This window comes from Geotrypetes seraphini, chromosome 1 (assembly GCF_902459505.1).
Source record: "Geotrypetes seraphini chromosome 1, aGeoSer1.1, whole genome shotgun sequence".
NCBI lineage: Eukaryota > Metazoa > Chordata > Amphibia > Gymnophiona > Dermophiidae > Geotrypetes > Geotrypetes seraphini.
This window is the reverse complement of record NC_047084.1, coordinates 210,938,680-210,960,666: the sequence shown is the minus strand read 5'-3', so window position 1 is coordinate 210,960,666 and position 21,987 is coordinate 210,938,680. Positions and strand designations below refer to the sequence as shown.

Below are 21,987 nucleotides of genomic sequence, written 5' to 3'. Positions count from 1 at the left end.
CATAAAAAATTGCAGCTAAAGCATCCAGTAAGCCATTTGAGAACTTACCTAGTTTCAGCCGGTCCCTGGGAAACTCCCACTTGTTGGCATCATAGGAGAGCTGCTCACAGTGTTCATTTAGAGGGACCTCATCAGAATCCATGATGATTGACAGGTAGCCACTTTTCAGTTCCCCTCCGTTGGACTGGAAATCAACAACAATCTGTCAGATCAACTGTACTTTTTTGTAAGAGAAATAGCACAGTCACATCCACCCGCCTGTCACTTTATTTAGCCAAAACCACAGGCCTCCAGTTTTCCTCCAGCTGTTCTGTAAGCATGCTACACTTAGATCCAACTTAATTGCATTGTTTTTAACAAGAGGAGAAAGTTCAAGTTCATTCTCTCCCAGCGCCTCTTCAATTAAAACCCAATTACTAACAACTCCTCCATAAACTATTCAAGAAAAACGAGATGTTGGAAAAATGTTCCCGTTGATTTAAGGACAATGGAAAATTGCCACACAAAAGAGTTCCAGTCTGTTTTCATTTGTCAAACCCATGGGACAGTTAGAAATTTACCCGTTTTACGGTTCGCATGATGATTACAAGGAGCAACCAAAAGAACATGGCAATCACTCCAGTGCCCATCAGGATAATGAGCTCCAGGTTCGTTTTTTCTTCGGTGCCTGCAAGAAAACAATTGAGCATTTTACGGGAGGCTGAAGCTGAGTTGCTGGTTTAGGCAAGCAGTCAACATACTAAATATTGTTCATTGCTCCAAATATAACATGTTCTGTATATGAAAATTATGTCTGTTAGAGAAATAAATCTCTTATTCATCTACAGACAAATTCAAAAGGGAAAGGCTGCAAATGTAGGCTAGAAAGGAGAGCAATTAGAAGAAAAAAAAGTTTTGTGGCAGGAAGTTCATTGAAATTGTTAATTGCAAGGAGACATTAAGAAAAAAAATTCAGTATCTCTGACCTAAAAACCTGTAAACAGGAGAGGTACAAGAAATGAAGAAACTGGAAAAATGATCAAAGATTTAGAAACCAAGGAATTAGTTTTCTGGGATTCCAAGTTTCAAGTTCCAAGCTTATTAAAATTTTGATAAAACGCCTATCAAAAATTCTAAGTGTTTTACAATATAAAATAGGGGAAGACTAACAAGAGACAATTAAAACAGTACATAATATTGATGTACATTAGAACAAGAGATAATGGGGGAGGGGGGAATACAATATGTAAGTAAAGCAGACAATGAAGGAAAAAACAAAAGGAGAAAGGGGAGATTAGTTTACTGTTGAAGCAAGAGACATTATTCAGTTAGAGAGGTTTTTTTAAATTTACATGAACAACATAAGACCTAATTTGACTGATACTGAGGAGCAATTAAAAGTGTCACTTAGCTTTCAGAGCAGGGGTGTCAAACTCAATCACATAAGGGCCCGAAATCTAAAACACAGGCTAAGTTGCGAGCCAAATATTTTATTAAGATACTTAGTTTTAGTAGAAGTATAGATCCTTCCTCAACCTCAGACACCTGTGGCGCAGTCAAGCACTTGTGTGGAGCGCCCTGCTCCAACCTAGCTTTTACACTGGGACTGGGTCCTTCTGCCTGCAAATGGATACTGAGGCAGCATGGTGAGGAGATTGGAGTGCTGCTGGGAGTGGGGCAGCGCGTTCGGGTGCTTGGAGCACCACTGGGACTGGGGCTGTACAGTCAGGCGCTTAGATGCAGCACTGTCACCGCAGGCCACATAACATGGCCAGGCGGGCGGATTTGGCCCCCGGGCCTTGTGTTTGACATGTGTATTTTAGAGGATTTTGAACTGGTGAATAAATTAGGTAGTGATTTTTAAATCTTTTTGGTTATGTTCAATATTTATCTAGGAATGTTTCCTCTTGTATTTCCTGTATTTACCTTGTGTAACATAAGAACATAAGAAATGCCTTCACCGGATCAGACTGAGGTTCATCAAGTCCGGCGATCCGCTCACGCGGCGGCCCATTTAGGTTCTCTATTATGTAAATACGTTATGTCTTCTCATAATATGGGCTAGATGGAAGACATTGAAAGAAACAATTTGTTTGATTATATTTTATATATTTTTTTCATTCCTTACTATTGTTTGTTGAATTGTATTGAAAATTATTTAAAAAAAAAAAAAAAGATTTAGAAACTGTGCAAAAATGTAAAATCAGTTAGGAGGACAAGTCCTGGCAAACTGCCAAAGGGGAAATGGACCTTGACAAGTGCTAGTTAGTGTAATAAAACAGCAAGGACACCTAACAGTATCCAGGGGTAGAGGGGGGGAGGAAGTGGTATTAAAGGAAGCAAAGTCATCCTGCTTTCATTCAGGTCGCTAATGAGATCCCCCACTTCAAGTATTATGTTCTCTTCCAAAGGCCAAACTTTCAAAGGAACTTTAAGATGATGGAAGCTGTTCAGAAAAGGCTACCAAGGTGTTAAAGAGCCAGGGCCTGTTACACAAGCCCTATAGAAAAAGGAAGAAAGATTTCTAAGTGTAGTCAAATGAAATTCAGGGATAAGAGTTCTTGATCTAAAGATACAGGTTGAAATATACTGAACCACTTCAGCACTATCCACATATTGCAGCTGAATATCTCTATGGACCACCTCGGCACTATCCAGACACTGCAGCTGAATATTTTTACAGAATATCTCAGCATATCTGAATAGGTTAAAAGGGATGGGAATTAGTACGACCACTTTTTAAATACGGATACAATCAAAGCTGCTTACATATTGTAGACTGGTACTTACTTTTAAATGACTTGCCCAGAGTCACAAGAAGCTGCAGTGGGAATCAAACTCACAGCCTCAGGATGCTGGGGCAACTAGGTCAATATGTCTATAGATCACCTCAGCACTGCAGCTGAATATCTGTACAGATTCTTTCAGCAGTGTCTGGATAATGCTAAGGCAGTTCAGCAGCAGAGACGCAATCTATCAATTCTGCTATTTGGCTTAGGGCTACAACAACAAAAAAAGCTGTGCTAAGAACTATCCAGACAAGCTATTATGATACTTGCTGAATGTCGCTTTTATCCAGATAGCACCAGCACCTTACCGCACTTATCCAAATATTCAGCAACAGCCACTATCCAGATAATGCCATTGGATACCTGGATTGTTTTGCCTGTAGCACTCCAGCAGTTTTTTAAAATACTGACTGCTGTAGACTCAGGATCAGGGGGTTATTACTATAGGCCTTTTGCTAGTATGCGCTAAGGCCTGGATTCTGTATAGGACATCTTTTGGCACTTAGATGCTTCTCAAACAGGTCTAGTTGAAAATATCTAAGTTCTGTCTAGGTTGTCCTGGGAAAGGATTGATTATAGGGGCAGGACATCCAAGTCCCATGGCAAACCTACCAACATACCTATTTCTATTCTGGACGCACAGCGGGTGAGAAGTCCCGCTAAACTCTAGAAAGTCAGTTTTGAAAATGCCCACTTGGATGTTATGACTAGTAAGTCGTCCAAGTGCCAGTTTATGCTGTCTTTTGGACATCTATCTTTTTTGAAAATGAGCCCCTAAATCTGGAAATAGTCTGAAGCATCACAAAGATGGACCTAGAGGAAAGGATATACTAAGTATTAATGAAATAGATCTTCCACAAAAGACACAAATTGAACTTTCCATGCAGCCATGAGAGCAACTGTGCTCATACTTATCAAAACCCATGCAGCTGTAATGCTAATATATGCAAAGTATAAATATAAGAACATAAAAACATAAGAATAGCCACTGCTGGGTCAGACCAGAGGTCCATTGTGCCCAGCAGTCCTCTCCCACGGCGGCCCTTAGGTCAAAGACTAGTGCCCTAACCGAGTCTAGCCTTACTTGCGTACGTTCTGGTTCAGTAGGAACTTGTCTAACTTCGTCTTGAATCCCTGAAGGGTGTTTTCCCCTATAACAGCCTCCGGAAGAGCATTCCAGTTTTCTACCACTCTCTGGGTGAAGAAAAACTTCCTTACGTTTGTACGGAATCTATCCCCTTTTAACTTTAGAGAGTGCCCTCTCGTTCTCCCTACTTTGGAGAGGGTGAACAACCTGTCTTTATCTACCAAGTTTATTCCCTTCATTATCTTGAAAGTTTCGATCATGTCCCCTCTCAGTCTCCTCTTTTCAAGGGAGAAGAGGCCCAGTTTCTCTAATCTCTCACTGTACGGCAACTCCGCCAGCCCCTTAACCATTTTAGTGGCTCTTCTCTGTACCCTTTCGAGTATTTTGAAAATCTTTTTTTTAAAGAGGGGTAACCAAAATAAAAGGTGTACATATTTTATTTCAAGGAAAGGAATCTAAATAAGAAAATATAGTAAACACTTTGAGGGAAAAGTCAAAGACACCACCCGGAAACGTTACCGCGCCAGTACTCTGGAACTCACTACTACTTTACTTAAGAGAGGAAGAAAATATTGATAAATTTTAAACAAACTTAAAAACTTTTTTATTCAAGGATGCTTACAATAGATGATATTCTCTCCGTCCTAGACCACCTGCTCCCCTTATAATGAAACAATGGAAGAGCATATCTTCCCTTCCCCCTTTGTGTCGACCCTCTTTGTTTTTTTTTCCTATTGTGACTGTAGTTCTATCCCTCTTTCCTATTTATCTTAGACTGTCATGTTTTGGTTTACGTCTTCATTGTATATCCCCCAAATTTTTATACTCTTTTTTTAATGTAATGTAATGTAATTTTTAACCAGTATATAAAATTTTAATAAACTTGGAACTTGGAATAAAACCAAAATGGACAAGCAGAAAATCCCCAGCTAGTTATGTCACTTTAAATCAGGCTTCAAAAAAACCAAAGTGTCCACCAATAAAAAGGAAAACCAAACCAAAAAGAATTGGCAGAGGCTTTTAACCTCCCGCTCAGAATCGACACCAGCATCCAATATAATAAAGAAAAATCTTAATGGTAAAGGGGCTTCAGTACGGACTCAGTCAGCCCTTCGGTTCATTTATAGCCCCGGGCAAGTATTTATTGATGACCAGCACCATACCAATAAAGTCTAAATAAGCACTGCCCCGTACATCATAATGTCCCAAAAGGATTTTTTCTAAAAGTAAATAAAGGTGCTAATAAACACAAAAACGCTAAATGTAAATTCAAAGTGGGAGAAAAAAGCTGAGAAGCTCTTTAAACCCCCAGAACAAAAACTTCAAAAACAATCAATATAATAATTGAAAAGTGTAAAAATCAATATCTAAACAAACCAAAATTGCTAAGATATAGTTCAACTTAACTGAGTCCCGTACTGAGCCCGTACTGAAGTCCCTTTACCATTAAGACTTTTCTTTATTATTTTTGACGCTGGTGTCGATTCTCACTGGGAGGTTAAAAGCCTCCGCCAATTCTTTTTGGTTTGACTTTAAATCAGGCCCAGCATGTTTAAAAGTTATGAAATTTATTTGGCTTAGGAAAAACTGCTAGAATTGCTTTAGTATCTTTACAAAAACCAATTGTGGCGGGTGGGGTAAATTTCCCAAACTTTTATAAGTACCATCAGGCCAATATATTGCGTCCTTCCTGAGCTCATGGAACATCTTCCTGATTGGTTGTACTTAAGAGTGGCAACTTATGTCCCCATTATGGTTGTTTCAAGTGTTGAGTATCAAGTTACCTAGTTATTACAAGTTATGAAATCAGTAGAATTCTGCATACTATATTAACATTCTCTTTATAATAATGCAGAACATGCATTACATGGAAGACTCCACAATCACAGTTTTAGTTAAGCCCCTTTTGTGATCTACAAAATAACACTTCTTGGAATTTGATAACCATCAGTTTTCCTCTTATTTTTTCATCCAGAGGTATTCCTCTGGGTCTAGTTTGGTATTAATATAACTCCCAGCAAAGAAATGTCTTAGTTCAGTTTCAGTGGGGATACATGAGGTCATTTGTCTCTTTGCTGTTGTTAGTGTTTAACAATTTTTCTAATAGTGAAATTGAACTGTACTGACCCTCTACTGAGAAATATGTTACCGCTTTTGCACAGCCCAGATCATTACATGCCAGACAGATATAGAGACCTCCATCTTCTTTCTGTACTCTTTGAATAGTCAGGATTCGATTTTGATCCTTTAGAATAATGCCTGAAAAAAAATAATCATTTCATTTACTGATAGCAAATAATTTTCTTTAGTTGATCTAAGTCATGACTGTAATAACTGACCAGTACAACATGGCATGGTATGTCATGGGATTCTGTTATTATTCTCATGAAGAATATGCGCAACTTTAAAAATGTGTTACATGAGAAAGCCCATTTTGCATAGAATGTTGAGATGGAAATTGAGATGCCCTGGTCAGGACATTCACAATTCCTCTGGAATTTCCCCTGATATTTACAAATGCAGAGCCTTTTGTAAACTACTATAATGACATGTATCTGAAGGCATGTCCAGTGGAAGCAGCAATTTCAAAAAGCTGAATGTGAAGAAAATGTGTCCTGTTCTCCTCAAATCTCCACAGCCCTTTAAAATTGCTGCTCCCTATAGTACTGATCTTCCCCATCCCAAATTCAGGTCCATTGAACCTTCCTGTCAACATGCATAAACATCCCCAACCCCAACATCATACATATGGGTTCTCCCACCCCAGCATCATAAATAGGCATTTTCCAACAAGGGTAGCCCTATCTCAGTTCTTACTGGGGGCCTCACTGATGACTAGTGGGGGAGGAGGGATGACTTATCCCATTCCCAATCCTTCTGAAGCAGGGATCAAAATGTGTTTCATGGTACTACCAATAGGGGTCAAATTACCAAATAAAGGCTTTTGCAGCTTGACCCCCCCTAGGAGTACCAAGAGATTTCTGCTAGGAATCAATTTCTGCCATTTTGAATCCAATGTACAATTCTGGAGACAACACCTTCAAAAAGATATAAACAAGATGGAGTCTGTCTAGAGAAAGGCTACTAAGGGGGCAGACTTAAATATCTCAATATGTATACTTTGGAAATGCGGGAGAGGGGAGATATTATAGAGATGTTTAAATACCCTCGTGGCTTAAATACACATGATGCAAGTCTCTTTCAACTGCAAGGAAACTCCAGAGTGGGAGAGCACAGAGCTGGCAATGGGTCAACAGGTCATCATGGGTCAAATGGGCCAACCATATTAGATGGGTCATGTGGGTCATGGGTCAGTATCTGCGATCCATTGACCCACGATAAAATCTATCCATAGCAGACATTGCTAGACAACTCTATGTCTTCAGCTGAATGTGAGAGACAATTTAACACATTCAATACTCGACACATATTTACATCACAGCGCAGTAGCAAGTATCCTGAAACTGCTGAAGCTCTTTTGATCGTTCTTGAAGAGTACAAAAATAAGCCGATCAAGTGTTTTTGGAACAGTGACTGGTTCAGGCTGACAGTCTTTGTTATTGCAGTCGCACGACACACAACTCGCACATAGTAGTACTGTGACCATTACAATTGTGATGTGTGTCTTTCTGCCATTTATGAATGAATAGACATCACATTAAGCTTCTAAAGTGTGTAATGAACCAACAATATTTTATGAGAATAGAATGGCATTGTGATTATCCATTAAAATACTGAGGCTTAAGTTCGACAAAGTGGAATGCAAAATTGCGGAGAGCATAGAAAATAAATATACAGTAGTATATACTATAATCATAAATAATAAAAATAAAACAAGAAGAGAACTTGCACCATTGCTGTCACAATTAGAACTAGGTTGGATTTGGGGGGGAGGAGGAAGGTAGTGGGTATATCTGTGGTATGGCTGTGGGAATGCTTGGTTTCTTAATGGGGGTTGGTTTAAAAGGGGAGTTTTTCTCATGGGGGGTTGGGGGGGTCATTGTTTATTGATTGTCGGGGAGTATCAAAGTACAGTTCGCCGACAACTGTGCCTGTTGGTTTTCTCGATTGCTGGGGGAGTGAGAGATCTGTGTTTTTTTGGAGGGAGAGGAGGGCGTTTTGGGGGGGTGTTGTAGGTGGGATGGGGGGCACTCACCATATGAAAATTCTTGATGGCTATTTCTTTGTTCAGGTTAAAGGTGCAGGTACACAGACCAACTGGATGGGCCGTTAGTCTTTATCCACCATTATGTACCTGCACCTTTAACCTGACACTTCGGGGCAAGAGGCCGACCCAGAAATTTTTAGGTCTCCAAATGTATTCATCTTATTAAATGGGGACTGCATGTATACATTTTCAGCTTCACAAACACACATTTTTTATGTACATACCAAGCCTCCTTAAAAATTGTACACGCTGTAGATCTCCACATGTAAACAACAGTTTCTTAAATCACTGTTTACACATGAAGCCAATCACATGTGAAACAAAACCCTGAAGTTTACATGTGGAGATGCTTTTAAAATTACAAATCTTTCCACCAAGAAAAGAAGTTCATGTCTCTCACTTTTATTGCTCTTTCCTCATCTTCTCTGTGACTCTTTTTTCTTGTATCCCTTTGACTTCCTACTTTTTTCTACTTCTTCTAAACCTTGTATGTTCTATACAGAGACCAAACTATAAATATTTTAGTATCATATTAACTGTTCCTTTGTCCCTTTTCTCTTCTTTCGTTCACCTACTTTGCACCTGCAAAGTATCTGCAGGATCTAAAAAACAATCCTTGTGGCACCACCTGCCGTGGAATTGATCAAGGGATAAAACATCTACTTGCAAGGTCATGGGTACTCTTTAGCTGCTCTGAGAAATCATTGCTCAAAGGAGTCCTTTTGTAAAATTGTATGAGAAGATCCTCACCTGAATTTTCAACAACTGTTTTGTTATTTTTCAACCATATGATATGGGGAGCTGGAATTCCAGAGGTATTGCAGGTCACTTCCATGGTTTCACTGATACTTGCTGTTTGATTTGTTATGTTATTTATAATTACTGGTGCCATTCGTGCTGTTAAAAAGAAAATGAAATATTAGTTAGACTAGTCATTCAAGGTATGTTTAGTACCATTAGAGCTTACATTTTGAGTGTCCAGATGGGAAACATTCATTTAAACCTATGTTCCAATGGACATTGACCAGATATTACTAAGGCTAGCTAGACATGATGGGGCCCAGAGCAGATGCTATGGAGGAATCCCCAAAGCTTATTTGCAGGCTGATCCTAAGAACATAAGAACAGCCTTACTGGGTCAGACCAAACGTCCATCAAGCTCAATAACCCATTCTCACGGTGGCCAATCCAGATCACTAGTATCTGGCCAAAACCCAAGGAGTCAAAAATGAAAAATCTCAAGTGCTGCACAAGATACTTAAAAGACACTAAAGAAAGCAGCCAAGCCAATAGATCCATTCAGAGCAACCACACGAAGCACTAAATTGCCTCCTTAACAATAATAGTAATAATAAAGATAAAGTGAAACGTATCCTCGGTGTGAGACAGCAAGCATAAGGAACCGGTAAAGAATCACCGTTCCAAGGCTTCTATGAGTGGCTTATTAAGGAGACAGCTGACTTGCTTAAAGCTGCATGCCATCATAGGATGCATCCTAGTGTACAAAACTAAATGTGGGTTGTTGTTTTTTAACTTGTTTCAGGAGCAATTTAGGAACTGGACTCTTTCAATCTGTAGCATCTTTTAAACATTGTAAACCACATAGAACTTCACGGTCCTGCGGTAAATAAACTGTTATTATTATTATTCAAATCTTCCATAAACATCTAAAATCCTGGTTATTCACCAAATCGTAAATTTTGCTTTTTACTATTTTCCCTTTCACATTAAGGCCCAAATCTGCAACCAGCGCCTAAAGTTAGGCACCTATTTTGGAGGCGCCCAACTAGAGAGGTGCCTATCTAAATTGAATAACAAGCTTTTTAATTAATTAAAAGCCAGACCTTTAGCCCCACCCCCATGGCCTCCCAGCCCCTCCCTGTTACACCCACACCATGCCCCCAGCCATGCCCCCTCAACCTGTTCTTGTCGGTCAGGAGGGCATCCGCGCAAGCGTGGATGTAACGCACTGATGTCACGTGCACACGATGTCACTGTGTAGCATCCGCGCATGTGCGGATGCCCTCCCGACGTGGTCCTAAAGAAGAAGCTTTTCAAAACCCGGACAAAGTGCTGGGTTTTGGAAAGCTGTCCGGGTGCCCGGACATGCCCTCTAAAAAGAGGACATGTCTGGGTAAATCCGGACGTCTGGTAACCCTACCTAGGAGGTAGGTGCCATTAGGTGAAGTTTATAGAATTAAAAAAACCTTAAACTTAGTTTTATGGTGACGGGACTAAATCGCGCGAGACAACGGCGCGCCAACAAATGAGCGCAGACAACTGAGCGCAAGGTTGATGGCGCGCCGAAGAAAAGCACTATTTTAAAGGGCTCCGATGGGGGGTGTGGGGGGGAACCCCACCACTTTACTTAACAGATATTGCGCTGGTGTTGTGGGGGGTTTGGGGGGTTGTAACCCCCCACATTATACTTAAAACTGAACTTTTTCCCTAAAAAACAGGCAAAAAGTTCGGTTTCAAGTATAATGAGGGGGGTTACAACCCCCAAACCCCCACAACGCCAGCGTGATGTCTGTTAAGTAAAATAGGGGGGTTCCCCACCAACACCCCCCGTCGGAACCCTTTAAAATAGTGCTTTTCTTCGGAGCGCCGTCAACCTTGCGCTCAGTTGTCTGCGCGCCGTTGTCTCGCGCGATTTTGTCTATGAACCTAGTTTTATACACCGTGTCATCAACCAACTTGGAACTCGATTCGGTTAATATTAAGAATAGAGTAACACAAAAGAACAGAACAGTAGACTAATTAATTTCCAAATGTTTGGCGAACAAGACTGTCTTCAGGGCCTTCCTGAAAGATAAGAAGGGGCCTAAGCCCCAAATGTGTACTTTAGAACGTAAAATGAATTGTCCTTATATAGACAGCCATTTTACACATGGCAGTGTGCTTTCATACCTTGGATAGGCAGGTGCCTCACCAGACAGTAGTATTTATTAGTCTTTCTATCCTTGGCTACACAGACATAATCCCCTCGATCCTGAAGAGAGATGTTATGGAAGACGAGCTCTGAAGTCATATTTTCACCCATGATAATTGCAGGAGCCGTGTTCACTTTCAGTAGGGTACTGAGATTTTTGCACACAGGCATCGGCAGTCTTTCTTGGTGCTTCTGTGAGCTGCTTGGGCTAAGCTTAAACCACATTATGTTCTCGAAAGTGAGGCTATCAGCCACACACTGTAAGGACACATGATCTCGTTCAGTGGGTTTGTTGCTTGGCTGAACATTAATTTCAAGACCCCCTGGAGAAAAAGAAAACCACAATAAAAATTAACTTTTTAGCATCTGCTACCACTTTTTTTAAAACCTGGAGTTCAGAAGAGGTCAGACTTTTCACGTTTATGTAGCAGGAAATGCAGTAAGTAATCCAAGCGTAGGGTATGTTAAGCATAGGTTTGCCAGATTTTACATTCTTAAAATCCCCACCCCATTACGCCCCAGTCCTGCCTCTAATCCCACTCTAGCCCTGCCCCCGCTGCTTGCCTTGGTCGGGCAGGAGGGCATCCACGATGCCGGGTTCTGAAAAGCCTTCTGAACCCCCGGATATGTCCTCAAAAGGAGGACATATCCAGGAAAATCCGAGCATCTAGTAACCCTAGTTAGGCAATATCAAAAATTATATCAGCAAAGTTTCCTGGGTGCCAACAAAGAAGCTGAGAAACACAGGTCTACTAGGACCTGTGTCTCTCAACTATGCATAAGGATGTATTTGATTGAATATTTTTTAATTTAGCTAAGAATCCCCATGTACTGTGACTAGGATTTTTAAAAAGACCAATTCATATTGGGGTAATTTTATAAACTTTTTTGCACATGTTTTGCACAGTTTTACATGAATAAAAGCTTTAATAAAATGAGCTTCAACGTGGGGAAGTGCAAGGTCATGCATGTAGGGAGAAGGAACCCGATGTTCACTTACAAAATGGGGGGAACAATGCTAGGGGTCAGTAAGCTGGAAAGAGACCTGGGAGTGATGGTAGACACGACATTGAAGGCGTCGGCACAGTGCGCCACAGCCTCGAGGAAAGCAAACCAAATGCTAGGTATCATTAAGAAGGGTATCTCGACCAGAACGAAGGAAGTCATCCTGCCACTGTACCGGGCTATGGTGCACCCGCATCTGGAATACTGTGTACAGTACTGGTCACCGTACCTCAAAAAGGACATGGCAATGCTTGAGGGAGTCCAGAGAAGAGCAACTAAACTGATTAAGGGTATGGAAAACCTTACATACACTGACAGACTGAAAAAGCTGGGGCTGTTCTCCCTGGAGAAGCGGAGACTCAGAGGAGACATGATAGAGACCTTCAAGATCCTGAGGGGCATCGAAAAGGTTGACAAGGACAGATTTTTCAATTTGAAAGAAACCACAAAAACAAGGGGCCACTCGATGAAATTGAAGGGGGACAGGTTTAGAACAAACGCAAGAAAATTTTTTTTCACACAGAGGGTGGTGGACACATGGAACACCCTTCCGGAAGCCGTGATAGGAAATAGCACAGTACAGGGTTTCAAGGAAGACCTGGATAGGTTCCTGGAGGACAAAGGGATTGAGGGGTACAGATAAGAGCAGTGGAAGGTTTAGAGATAAATGAAGAGGTAGGTATAAAATTAGTCAGGGACTGCTGCTCAGGCAATATGCCTGATGGGCCGCCGCGTGAGCGGACCGCTGGGCGGGATGGACCTCTGGTCTGCCCTGGCGGAGGCGACTACTTATGTTCTTATGTTCTTATCATGTGCATACTTTCCATGTTAACATTTATGCCTGCTCCTGAGCAGATGAAAAACGTCCACAACTTCATTCCAGCCACTACTTCTTCAGGTTTAGCCCTAGTACTATAGACAGAAATTTAGGCCCCTAAAGGAGTTTTTCATTAAGCTGTGTTAATCAGCTAACACAAGTTGTATTGCGCAGTGGACATTAAAACAGATCTGCATATTAAAACAGCCAGTGCAGTAAAACTCCTGTGTTAGCTACATGACACTGTAGAGGCGGAAAATGAACATGACGGGTAGATCCAGTGGCCTACTAAGGGGAGGGAGGGTGGATCGCCCCGGGCGCTGTCTTGGTGGGGGCACTGACACCTCCCCACTTCCCCACCATTCTCACACCCTCCCTCTCTTCCATTCCTATTGCATCTCTTTAAATCTTCACCAGCGTGAGCAGCTACTCTGGCCTGGCTCCCTCTGAAATCACTTCCGGATTGTGAGGCCAGGATGTGACATCAGAGGGAAAGCTGACGCCGATGTGAGCAGCAGGTCGGAGAAGCTGCTCATGGATTTATAGGGGAATGGGGATGGGAAGGGAGGGTGCGAGTGTGGCGTGAAAAGAGCAGGGGGTAGCACAGAAGAAGCAGGGAGGCAGAGAGGAGGGCGCTGGGGGTGCTACCTCCCCGGGTGCCTCCTAATCTCACTACACCACTGGGTAGATTGGAGGTGTGATTGTATGTGATATGGTTGCAGACTAGTAAATGTTGTGGCCTTCTAATCCCCTTCCCCACAGAGGTCCAATTTCCTGGTAAGTCAGACCCCTTCAAATGCCTCCCCTAATCTGATCTCCCCAGATATATCACCCCAATAATCAAATCCCTCCACCTCATCAGAGGAGTCTCACTTTTGTATTTACTTGCCTGTAAGATACATGTATATACCTAGGGTGTAAGACACCCTGTGTATATACATACTCGTATACTGCCGTTTACATGCATACATGAATTAAATGCTATTTCCTTATCAGCACATCGCTATTTTTGCATACTCTTTAGAGATACTCTCCACATGCATTTTCAGCCATGTTTAGAGGACTGTATTCAGTCAGGGAAGAATGTAAGAGATCAAGATTCAGTTTTCAAATCTATACTTGCTATTCTCATGACAAAAAAGTACACAAAACAATATTGAAACTGTTCAAGTATCTCTGGCAAGTTTCAAAGGAAAAGCATTTGCATACTTTTGCTTAGTAAATTGGTTCAGTGTTAGCTGCCAGGAATGCCATTTTCAGGTGAGATGTTTAACTAATACAGTAAAACCTTGGATTGAAAGTAACTTGGTATGCAAGTAGTTTGCAAGACAAGCAAAACATTCTATTAAATTTTAACTTGATATACCAGCAAGGTCTTGCAATACAAGTACATACAGTATACACACATCACATCATCACAACTGAGCTGATGGTTCTTCTCTCTCTCTCTCTGACACTACAGAAGTGTAGTGACTGTTCTAAACAAGCAAGGTCTTGCAATACAGACAGTATTTTGTATTAAAGTTTTTGGATTGTGGAGTTTCCATTCTTTCTTATGGGGAAATTCGCTTTGATATATGAGTGTTTTGGATTACAATCATGTTTTCGGAATGAATTATGCTTGCAAACCAAGGTTTTACTGTATTAGTTTCAGTGTCTATGGAATTTTATAGGTCAGGGTCAGGACAGAAACCAAACAGAATTAGGAAGTCAAGTCATAAAGTCTTAGACTTATGGAGGAGTAAATTTATAAAAGACCACTTTATGCAATAGGTACATATATGGTTTTAGAAAATGGGTTGGCCAGTTGCTGATCAGTGGCTCTTAGCCTGATAATGCCATTGCATTTTCATTAACTGGCCATTCCCTAACAAGTTAGGTTAGGGGTGGGCCAGGGATGGAATTTGGGCAGAGCCACAACTTAGCCAGTTATGTGCCTAGTTAATTGGGCAAGAATCTGAATATTGGCCAGTGCCTGGTTAACTTCTGGGTAAGTTGTGCATGCCTTGGAATTGAATATTTGAGTTTAGCGCAGCCTAAGACTGTAGCAGCTTAAAAGTCACTCACTGCCCACAGACTGAATATCTGATCAATTTCTTTGACTGGGTGACCAGAGAATTGGATAGAGGGTGTGTGCTAGATGTGGTGTGTTTAGATTTTAGCAAAGATTTTGACAGTGTTCCACTGAGTGCTCTCGGTATGGGCCCCAAAGTGATGGGTTGGGTCAGGAACTGGTTGAGTGGTAGGCAACAGAGGGTAGTGGTCAATGGAAATCGCTCTGAGGAAAAGGATGTTACCAGTGTTGTGCCTCAAGGTTCTATTCTTAGGCCTGTTCTTTTTAACATTTTTATAAGCGATATTGCTGAAGGCCGCACCTTCAAAAAGATATAAAAAGGATGGATGGAGTCAGTCCAGAGGAAGGCTACTAAAATGGTGCATGGTCTTTGTCATAAGGTGTATGGGGACAGACTTCAAGATCTCAATCTGTATACTTTGGAGGAAAGGTGGGAGAGATGTTTAAATACCTAAGTGACTTAAATGCACATGAGTCGAGTCTCTTTCATGTGAAAGGAAGCTCTGGAATGAGAGGGCATAGGATGAAGTTAAGAGGTGATAGGCTCAGGAGTAATCTAAGGAAATACTTTTTTATAGAAAGGGTAGTGGAGACAAAGACTATGTCTGAATTCAAGAAAATACGGGACAGGCACATGGGATCTCTTAGAGAAAGGAAGAGAATGGTTACTGTGGATGGGGAGACTAGATGGGCCATTTGACCTTTATCTGTCATCATGTTTCTATGTTTCTATTTACTTTACATTTCTATTTATTCAGATTTGCTATATCATACATTAGGACCATCTCAGCAGTTACAATAATAAAATAAACTTGATAGAATTAAAAAGAAAAGATGTAAAAAGTTACAATAGTGGAAAAATGAAGAACAAAGCAAACAGAAAAACAATGGTCTTAGTATATTGTTTCAAAACTGGTGGAGTCTCTAGGGACAGAGTGGCAGAAATCATGGAGCAGCCTGGTTTAACTATTCATAGGGAAAATATGTGTGTATGCCTTAGCGGAGTTTAAAAAAGGCTTGGATAATTTCCTAAAAGAGAAGTCCATAGGTCATTAGTAAATAGATTGGGGAAATCCACTGATTATTCCTAGGATAAACAGCATAAAACCTATTTTACTACTTGGGACCTGGGTTGACCACTGTTGGAAACAGGATCCTTGGCTTGATGGACCTTTGATCTGTCCCAGTATGGCAATTCTTATGTTCTTATGTAAAGGTTAGAACAGAAGAAATAAAATTTAAGAAATAATATTGGCAATGATCCCATAAGTGGAGTGGACCTCAAAACAAAGCATGTACTTCAAACACTGTTCCCAGAAGTAAAATAAAATAAAAGTATTGTCAAAACCAATCACGGAATTACCATGCTTATAATCTGATTGCATTGTATATTGCATTACATAACATCTCAAGTAGACACCAGGAATTGGTAACGCTTCCTGTTTATTTCTGTATAGTTGCTGTTAATAATGAAGTGTGATGCTCTTAAATCTCCAGCTTTAGCTACTGGGACTGAAAATGCAACCACTGCTTGTAGCACCTGCCCTAATGTGGAGCCACTGGACTTACTGGTGACATGGAAGGAGATCACTCGTTCATCTTCCCCGACTTTATTAGTGGCTAGGCATCGGTACACAGCAGACACATTTGCTGTCTGGATCACAAGGCTACTTACTGTCTGTAAGAAATCAAAGTGAGCAGTTTCAGCCAAGAGTGGCCATGAAGGACATTGATGAAATCACCTCAAATAGTGTTCACTGATTTGGAACCATGATAGAACTAGCACCCTAATTCTATATATGGCGCCAAAATTTTTATGCACAAATTTGGGCATGTGCCAAATTTGCATGTGTAATTTAATTGCCAAATGAATCAATTAGTGCCCATTATTGGGTACTAATAGGCGTAGATTTTAATTTGCATATGCATCTTTAGGCACCAGGATCCCTGCACAAATTTTACACATAGATCCAAAAAGGAGGCACAGTCATGGGAGGGGCATGGGTGGCAGTGGCCCAGCGGCATTTCTGGAATTTGCATGCAGTTTTACAAAATAAAAAGGATATGTGCCTAATTTAGGCACAAGAATTTACACCAGGTTACAGCTGGTGTAAATCCTGATGCCCACAATTGGGCGCAGATCCCAGCACCAAACCTATTCTATAAATAGCCCCCAACTCTGAGTGCCGTTTATAGAATAGCACTGAGCACTAATTTTTATCGGTGCTAAATTTTTGGCATCACATATAGAACTTAGTCCTAACTGTGAAATCTACATTCTTGGACAAAACCAACTGAGGTATGAAAGCTTTCCTCAGGAACACATGAAAACCTGATTTGCTGCTTGCAAATATCAGAGAAGCCATCCCTCTTCTATTTAAACTGGTTATTTAGTTCATCATGAGACCAAAATGCATTGCAGGACAGATGAGAAATGAAATGAAGACCTTTTTAACACACTTCTAATCTTTAAAACTTATGACATAAAAAGTACCAGGCCAGAAGAGGGAGACAGTTTCTTGCCTCTCATTCAGTGAGTCCATAGATCAGGCAGCCCTTTAACTCAGAAGAACTTTCTATGCATTATGAGAGCAGTTCTATAAAGGGGTATGCACTTTAAGGGTGTCTATCTGGAGACTATGTAGTAAAGGAAAATAGACACTTACCATATACACTATATTTTATTACATTGGTGTCTTCTATCCCGCCAATACCTTTCAGTTCCAGGCGGTTTACAACAGTTGGCCTGGGCATTTCCAGGGAGAATACATGGGCCGAAAATGGCGGCCTCTCCCAGACTTATTGCAGGCCTCCTCCGGGCCACCAGGCTCTGCACCCAGTCCCTCCTCCCTGCCCTGTCTATCTTACTTCCTCTGCCGCTGGAATCCCTGGCGGTCCAGAGATGTAGTGGGCAAGAGTGTGCTTTCCGTGCTCCTGCCCTGTCACTGTCGTGAGTTACGGCTTCAGCCACTGAGCGGAACGAGCGGGAGCGCGCTTTGGTGCTGCTGGTCGGCGCTAAGCGGCTTCCTGAATGACTCCCGCAAATTCTATTATATATCGAATTATATTCGAGTCAACCATTTTTCCTTCTTTTGGGGGGGGAAATGGGGGTCTCAACTTATATTCGGATCAATTTATATTTGAGTATATACAGTACTTTCCTTTATACAGTACTAGTACAGCACTAAAATACACACTATAATATAGGCATTAACACTTCCACCAGCTAAAGAGCTAGAAGAAATGATAGCACCTAGACTGACATAAATCAGGTGTAAATTAAAGTATCCTATAATTTACATATGTAACCGTGTGCCCCACTCAAGTTCTGCTCAGACTCTGCCCATGTTTTTGTCCATCTACAAACTGTGTGCCATTGCATTTAGATGCCACTTTATAAAATAGAGCTTAGCCAGAATATTGACATTTGAATAAGTATGTGCACACTTAAATACAAATATTCTGGTACTGAGGTCATTTATGGGCCTTTTTGGTGCCTTATTTACAGAATCGCCTCTATTAAAATGTAACTCAGGAGCGGTTAAATGTGCATAGCTGAAGAATGCATATAGACACATGGAGGGGCATTTTTAATAGGACGTCTAAATCCGACTTTGGACGTTTTGACAAATCCTCTAATGTGACTTAGAGCAGTGCTCTTCAACCACCGGTCCATGGACCAGTGCCGGTCCACAGAAATTTCCTGCCGGTCCACAGGGCCAACACGTGCATCAGGCCCAAAACAGTGTTCTTCAACCGCCGGGTCCACAGTGCGATCAATGCGGCGTTATCTTCGAGCCAGCTCCCTCTTCCTAACTGATTCAGTGCACAAAGCCACGGGCAGTGGCTCCTACGGGTATCCTGCGCCTGAACCGGAAGCCTTCTCTCTGACGTTGCAACGTCAGAGGGAAGGCATCCAGATGAGGCAAGGGATGTGCAAGGTGCAATTAGTACTATTATGGGGGCGGGGTCTGGGGTGGAGATTGGGTAGAGATGGGCAGGGTCTGGCCCACGACTTAGCCCAGCGTTCTTCAGCCGCCGGTCCACGGACCGATGCCGGTCCACAGAATAATTTTTTTATTTCTGCTGGTCCATAGGTGTAAAAAGGTTGAAAAACACTGACTTAGAGTGATATACCGCAAGTTGTGTTATGACCCAAAAACCATGGTAAATTAACCCCAGGTTTTTGCTAGGGTTATTTTACTGTCCGGGAGCATCAAGCCGCACAAAGCCACGGCTCAATGCTTCAGGGCTGCAGCTTGAATTCCCCCCCCCCCCCATGTACAGTCACCCCAGCCCTCCCAACCCCCATAGTGGCTACCTGAAAACTCATTAGTGGTCTAGGGGAGCATCCAATAGGGTCCTGGGGCATCTGGTGAGGTGCTGGGCATCAGCCAAGAGCGATGCCCAGTCATTTTTGGCCCCTCTAGCACCAATATCAAAATGGTGCCCCTAACGGCAGTCTCATGTGACTAATGGGATTCCGAACCTACTGGGATACCGCACTTTGATGGATCCTTTGTAACTGTTCTAGAAACCTAGCATGCCAAAGCCATAATGCATAACTGCAAGGGGGCATTCATGTGGGAGGATCATGGGTGGGTCAGGGGTTTAACTAGAATTTACATGCTAAGATTCTAGAATACTGTCATTTAGGCGCACAACTGCAGCATTTAGTCACGAGCATTTACACCAGCAGATTACTGCAATCAGTCACACCTATATATTGATACATAAATGTCAACTTATGCTAATATTCTATCATGGCAATGATGCATCTAATGCCAATATACAGTAGAATTTGCACTTAGCACAAGACAAACTAATGCCACAATTTTAGTGACCTTTTCAGAGTTACCGCTATAATCCTTACAGATCTTAAGGATAACCTATATGTTTGTTGATATCTCCAAATTTAGGGCTATATTTACAGAGTCAAAAAAAAAAAAGGACAGAAAAGTCCATACTCTGGCACCAGTGGCATAGTTGGAGTGAGAACCTGAGATGGAGTACCCCCTCCTCTGGCCAGAGCTCCACCCTCCTCCGGCAGTGAGAAGGTATATGGATCAGTCATGGAGTTGTGGGCTACCTCCATGTGGCCATCGGCTCTGCTGGTCCTCTGGCTTAGAATAGGAAATTGATATCAAAGGGGGCAGAGGTCGACAGAGCCAACAACCATATGAAGGTGAACCACAGACCCATGACTTCTCCAGCACACCTGAACTCCCTGCATGCGGAGCAGACCGCCCCATGCCCCGTCCTTGCTATGCCACTATCTGGCACAGTTCAAAAATAATGCAGCGGTGGCTGAAGAATTCAACATCTTGATCCTTTGTTGGGGGAAAATATCCACACACAAAAATATGCTATCAGAAAACATGGAAACATTGTGGTGAGATGTTAACTGAAAATTTTTAATATAGATATTTCAACAGAATGTTCAAAGTACTTCTTAAAGAGAAATTTACTTGTATGATATTACTGTGTAATTTTTTTTTCCGGAGGCTGAAGAAAATTAAATTAGTATTATCGTATTTTCCACTAAATAAGAAGCACTTTTTCCACCCCCTAAAAGGGGGCGTCTTATGGAGTGAAAAATATGGTATTTTATTTATTAGTTTTAAAAATGTATATACCATCTATATCAATATACTTAAGAAGGGAATTTTTAAAATTGAACTAAAATTCTGTAATGTCTCATGGCATACCCGGAATCTCTTCGGGGCATACCACTGTGCCTTGGCACACAGTTTGAGAGACACTGGTCCATATCTAGATAGTTTCCATATGAAACATGCATAAGAGTATGCTCCATTTCATAACTTTGCCTACTAACCCACTTGCAGGCTTCCTGGAATTTTTGTTCTAATTTTGGTCATAATTTAATCTGGACATGCTGAGACACTCTCTATGTCCCTCCCTTCTATTTCTATCTCATGTCCCTCCCTTCTATTTCTATCTCCCTTCTATTTCTATCCCATCAGCTGTTTCAAAGAACAGCACTTCTCTCTCTGTTGAGCCAGGTGAAAAACAAGAAGAAAGATGACCTCCTGTGCACAGAGAAAAATACTTAGGGCTCCTTTTACGAAGCCTCGTTAGTGGTTTTTAGCGCACGCAGCTTTTTTAGCATGCACTAAACCCGCGCTTCACAGCTAGAACTAACGCCAGCTCAATGCTGGTGTTAGCATCTAGCACAGCCGGCAGTTTAGCTCGCGCTATTACGTGCGTTAAACCGCTAACGCGGCTTCATAAAAGGAGCATTTAGTGCTCTTAGCCTCCATCAGTTAGTGTGAACTCCTAAGGCCATTCCCAAACCTAGCACTCCCACATCAAAAAGGCCACTATAAATTTCAGCTTTTTCTAATTATGACTGGGATAGCCATGTAGATGGTAACTCGTAATTGGAAAAATTGCGATCGCCTCAATTTTCCTTTTTTGGTGGGCGAATTTATGTTCAAGCTATAGATATGAGAAAATGAATGCTGACATGTTGGGGCAAAGCAATTTATTTAAATTGGTTTGGGGACCATTGGCATCTTTTATTTCTTCATTATAGTTGTCTTTTGTCTGTAATTTTTATTTCCATACACAACCAGGGAAGGGGGAGGATGGGGGGAGGGATACTTTTATCTTAATTTTAGCCCTTTGAATACATGCATCCAGGTGGGTGGGAGGAGGGTGGAATTACATTATTACTTTAAATAGGGAAAGGTTATTGAAAGAATCTATGTATTTAAGTTTTTATTGACTAGTTATTGGATGGATGGGTAGGTAGGTTTAAATGCTTATGTATGTCTGTAAGGTGCTTTTCTTGATCTATTATACGTTTATATACTTTGTATTGCACTGTTAATCTATGGAAAAATCAATAAAGAATTTTTTTTAAAAAAAAAGGTCACTAGATTCAACTTAACAGAACATTTTTCATTATGAAAAAACATAAGAACATAAGAATAGCCTTACTGGGTCAGACCAATGGTCTATCAAGCCCAGTAGCCCATTCTTACAGTGGCTAATCCAGGTGGCCAAAACCCAAGGAGTAGCAATATTCCATGCTACCGATCCAGGGTAAGCAGTGGCTTCTCCCATGTCTTTCTCAATAACAGACTATGGACTTTTCCTCCAGGAACTTGTCC

The 21,987-nt window shown here is 41.4% G+C and overlaps 1 protein-coding gene across 4 annotated transcripts in view; it reads right to left on the bottom strand.

Moving 5' to 3' along the window:
* KDR (kinase insert domain receptor) overlaps positions 1-21,987 on the bottom strand; it is a 115,541-nt gene that overhangs the window by 35,379 nt on the left and 58,175 nt on the right. For all 4 annotated transcript variants that reach the window (XM_033945291.1, XM_033945273.1, XM_033945281.1 and 1 more), the window contains 6 exons: positions 16,421-16,529; positions 10,934-11,278; positions 8,774-8,920; positions 5,983-6,114; positions 561-667; positions 49-184 (listed from right to left, as the gene is read on the bottom strand). In XM_033945291.1, the coding sequence (XP_033801182.1) occupies positions 49-184; positions 561-667; positions 5,983-6,114; positions 8,774-8,920; positions 10,934-11,278; positions 16,421-16,529 (976 nt within the window). The remainder of the gene's footprint in view (positions 1-48; positions 185-560; positions 668-5,982; positions 6,115-8,773; positions 8,921-10,933; positions 11,279-16,420; positions 16,530-21,987) is intronic.